The sequence below is a fragment of the Lichtheimia ornata genome (assembly GCF_029851405.1).
Source record: "Lichtheimia ornata isolate CBS 291.66 chromosome Unknown scaffold00298, whole genome shotgun sequence".
Taxonomy (NCBI): domain Eukaryota; kingdom Fungi; phylum Mucoromycota; class Mucoromycetes; order Mucorales; family Lichtheimiaceae; genus Lichtheimia; species Lichtheimia ornata.
In genome coordinates this window covers 1-3,983 of record NW_026695617.1, presented here as the reverse complement: position 1 = coordinate 3,983, position 3,983 = coordinate 1, and the positions used below count along the sequence as shown (strand labels likewise).

At 43.5% G+C, this 3,983-nt stretch overlaps 2 protein-coding genes across 2 annotated transcripts; one reads left to right on the top strand and one right to left on the bottom strand.

The window, feature by feature from the left end:
* Window positions 1-107: 107 nt before the first annotated feature.
* O0I10_013183 (uncharacterized protein) lies at window positions 108-939 on the bottom strand (the record flags this gene model as incomplete). The annotated part of the gene is made up of 2 exons (XM_058492995.1): window positions 108-186; window positions 269-939. The coding sequence occupies 2 exons, from the start codon at window positions 937-939 to the stop codon at window positions 108-110; spliced, it is 750 nt and encodes a 249-aa protein (XP_058336240.1).
* Window positions 940-1,296: 357 nt separating this feature from the next.
* On the top strand, window positions 1,297-2,271 carry O0I10_013182 (uncharacterized protein; the record flags this gene model as incomplete). Its single annotated transcript, XM_058492994.1, has 2 exons — window positions 1,297-1,725; window positions 1,783-2,271. 2 exons carry the CDS (start codon window positions 1,297-1,299, stop codon window positions 2,269-2,271), a joined length of 918 nt encoding a protein of 305 aa, XP_058336239.1.
* Window positions 2,272-3,983: the final 1,712 nt, after the last annotated feature.

The following is a 3,983-nucleotide window of genomic DNA, read 5'->3' as shown; positions in this document are numbered from 1 at the left end:
TTATGCAAAAGTACAAAATATTTGAACAATTTTGTGGGTCACTGTAACAGTACGTTGACGTTTGTAGGATTGATTTGACATGGCTGTGTGAGTTTGCTTTGGGTTCGTTACATGATCAGAGTTTTTTGCGGGGCAATTTTTACGTAGGTGTCCGAGGGTTTGGCAGTGATGGCATCTTGGTTGAGGCTTATGGTAACAAGTTAATCGAGTATGACCGGGGAGATGGCAATATCGGCAAAAGAGAGGCATGTGCGACCATGTAGCGTACATCTTGTGTACCCATTCTTGTTCCGAATTCTTAAGGTTGACGCTAATAGTATGTTCAAGAGGTAGCGGAGGGGATTTTGTTGCAGAAGGTTCAAGTGGAGCATTAGTGGAGGCACGATTGAGGTAGACATATCCAGAGCCAGTAAACCAGCCATGTTCGATGTATATTCCACATTCCAAGATGTGGCCGTATTGGCTTGTTGATTTAGTGATTGCTTCAGTTAAAATTTGACGAGGTAGGATAGGCATGTTGGTAAGGTGAATCTTCACAACTTCCCATTCATCAGGGATAGGGAGATTACCGACGCAGGTGCGGTTGTCAGGTAGTTGGATAGGTGTGGCATGATGTCTTTTTCGATACTTTTCAGAGGTGAAGACGACCTCAGCAAGTAGTTTTCGGTTGACTTTGCGAAAAACCATACCACAGGTATGTTTTGCAGGATATGCTTGGCGAGCAGCAGTGAGGAAGGTTGTTTCGGATATCTTCAATTGAGTCAGGTCAAATAATAAAGCGTGTTGATTAATTGCTCGACACCAAGGTTGCGGTTCATGTTTGCTGAAGGAGATGAGGCGATCAATTTCGCGCGATGAGGTGGCAGCATTTGCATATGAAATGGGCTTATCAGGTGGTAGCCCACCCTTTGAGGAGTGAGGAGAATCGGGAAGACCCATTTGTTGTTCAAGTTGTTTAATGTAAAGTAGTATGACTATAAGAGCATCTCCAATGGTGGAGCTAAGTGCCAAATTGACTCCGATTTTACACGGTCTGATCCCCAATGGTGGAGTCAAGAGCAGAGTCAATTTACACGGCGAGTCAAAATTTCTGCTAAACCGTGTAAAATAGACGGCGCCGACTAAACCGTGTAAATACCGCGTCACATCTTTTATGCTATCTCCTTTAACCATATCAACACTTTCTAAGCATTACGTTATCTTCTTTAACCATAACAATAAATGGGTTATAATTCAATATATATATATGCATTGTGTCTATGAAGTGAACCTTGACTCTTAAACTTCTCTTTTATTATGTCTGGCAGCAACCCTGAATCTACTACTTACCCTTTCTCATCTCACCCTGAACCTACCCTTTCTCGATCATCGTCTTTGATGTCAATGGATAGCCCTTCACCTGCTGAAAATGATCCATCATCTTCTGCCTCATCAAGATCAAGATTTAGAGGAAGAGGTCAGACCTGGTCACTTAACGAGGAAGTCTCTCTATGTCAAGCCTGGGTCCATATTTCCGAAAATCCTGCCATTGGTACCGGCCAAAACAGAACTGGCTTTTGGAAGTCTGTTCATGACCATTGGCGCTTGATTGTTGATAATCGTAGTCCTGTACGTTCGGTTGAATCATTGGAAGCACGGTGGAAAGTTATCCAGTACGAAGTCTCAAAGTTTATCGGCTTCGTTGAGGCGGCTAAAGGTCGCAGTGGATGCAATGGGGCTGATGAGGTATTACAAACAATGCTGATACAATGATGGTACTTATCTTATTATTCACAATTATAGATCAATGCTGCCCGTCAACTATTCCGTGAGAGCACAGCAGCAGCTGGAAAACCAGGAAAGGAGTTTCAGTTCATGCATTGCTATGAGTATCTCAAAGAATGCCAGAAGTTCAGCACTCGATATATACAAAAAACGCAGCCAGCAGTTGTCGAGTCGGTCGCAGATGAAGTGAGGCCAACGGGAAACAAGAAGGCAAAGGCCAAGCAAGCTGAAGAGCATGCCAACAAAAGAAAGGCTGACGAGTTGCTCGAAGTGCAACAGGAACTTTCAAAAATTGCACGCCAAAAGCTTGAAGTCGCCCAAGAAGCATGCGAGCTTGAGATTATGTCAAAAGATACCTCGACCATGAATCCTATCGCCAAGCAGTATTTTATGATGCGCCAACAGCAAGTCTTGGACGCATATATGAAGAAGCAAGTACAGTCTCAGTCCGTATCGAATGGTGATGGTGGCAATGGTGATGGTGATGCTGGGTTCGATACACAATAGTCGAAGAGCTAGATAGTAGCCATAAGGTGTGATAAAGTGATTTAAAAAAACAATGTAACTCAATCGTTTAAACGTTGTTATTGCCATAGCATTGCCAAAGATGCTCGATTAAATCATGTCTCAGCTGTAAATGGGCACTTCGATCCTTGATTTCTTCCCACCGTCTACTATACTCTCCAAGGGTAACCGGATTTCTATCGATCGAAAGCAGTGGTACATGATCTTCTTCCAGATCTTCAACAGGTTCAGCACGTTCATCTTCAATAATCATGTTATGGAGGATGATGCATCCTCGCATAACATTGATCACGTCTCGATGCTTTGAAAGCCGTGCTGGATTGCGAACGATGAGAAATTGTTTTTGGAGCACTCCAAAAGCACGCTCCACATCCTTGCGAGCACCTTCTTGCATCTTGTTGTAGTGCTAAGTACATAAGTTTCCAATCATTGATCAGGCTGATGGTATAGATAAACGTATGCCACGTAGACTTACCTCTTGCTTTCTACCAGCTGGACTACTAAAACTTTTCATCATGGTGGCCCAATCAGGGTAAATTCCATCAGCAAGATAGTAGCCCATATGGTATTCGTGGCCATTGATGGTATACGTTGCCGAAGGTGCGTTGCCTAATGCAATGTTGTTAAAAGATCGGGTATTAGAAGCATTAAATGATTGATGGTTTTCACCTGAAGCAATGTTGTTGAAGAGATTTGATCTATGAAGGATGTTGAGATCGTTCAAAGATCCTGGGTGGCCAATACTGGCATGCCAGATCCACAAGTCATAAGAAGCAACAGCTTCTAGAACTGTGCTTGCATGCTTTGAGCGACCTGTGTAAGCACCATGCCAAGCAACAGGGCAATTGTCCCATTGCCAATGCATACAGTCAATGGAGCCAAGCATTCCAGGAAATCCCCTTGCTGCATTTTCTGAGAGCAACCGTTGGACGTCATGTTGGTTGGGTTGTCGCAAGTATTTGTCACCGAAGATGGTATTTAAGTTTTCACAAAACTTGATCAATGACTCCAAAGCGGTGCTCTCCGCCACTCGAAGATACTCATCAGCAGTATCTGCACCAATACCGTATGCCAATTGACGCATGACAGCAGTAGCCCTCACCAAAGGGGACAAACCAGGCTTCATAGCAGCATCATAGCGCTGAGTGAAAAGTGTATCGACCTTTTTCATCTCTTCGACTATGTATAAGAATAACCGCTTGGACATTCTGAAGCGTCTACGAAAGTGCTGTTCGGTGTAAACAGGCTCGGGAGCAAAGTAATCTCGCACTAAGCACTCATGTGCAAACTGATGGTTCCGGTAGATATACCTTCTACCAGGATGTGATCCACCACGTACTGGAATCGTTTCAGAGTCGAGCAATTCATTGATATGGCGAATATGTTCAAGGCGTTCGAGTTCCTCATCATCTTCATAGAGCAATTCAAGTATACGACGAGTAAACATAATAAGAAAGAGAAAGAGTGAAAAGAGTTGGCGTGTTGTACAAGGTTTGATTTATTTGATCAACTCAGATATAGAGCCTAACCATTGTGAAATTTGGCATTTTTATGGCCATCCTATGATAGCACCGGAGGTTGTTACACCAAACTTAGCTCCCAACCATTGGAGATGCTCTAATAGAGCAAAAGATGCAGAGGGCGTGTTTGTGTAACTTGAGTCATTCAGCACAGGCGATGCATGATTCTTGTAC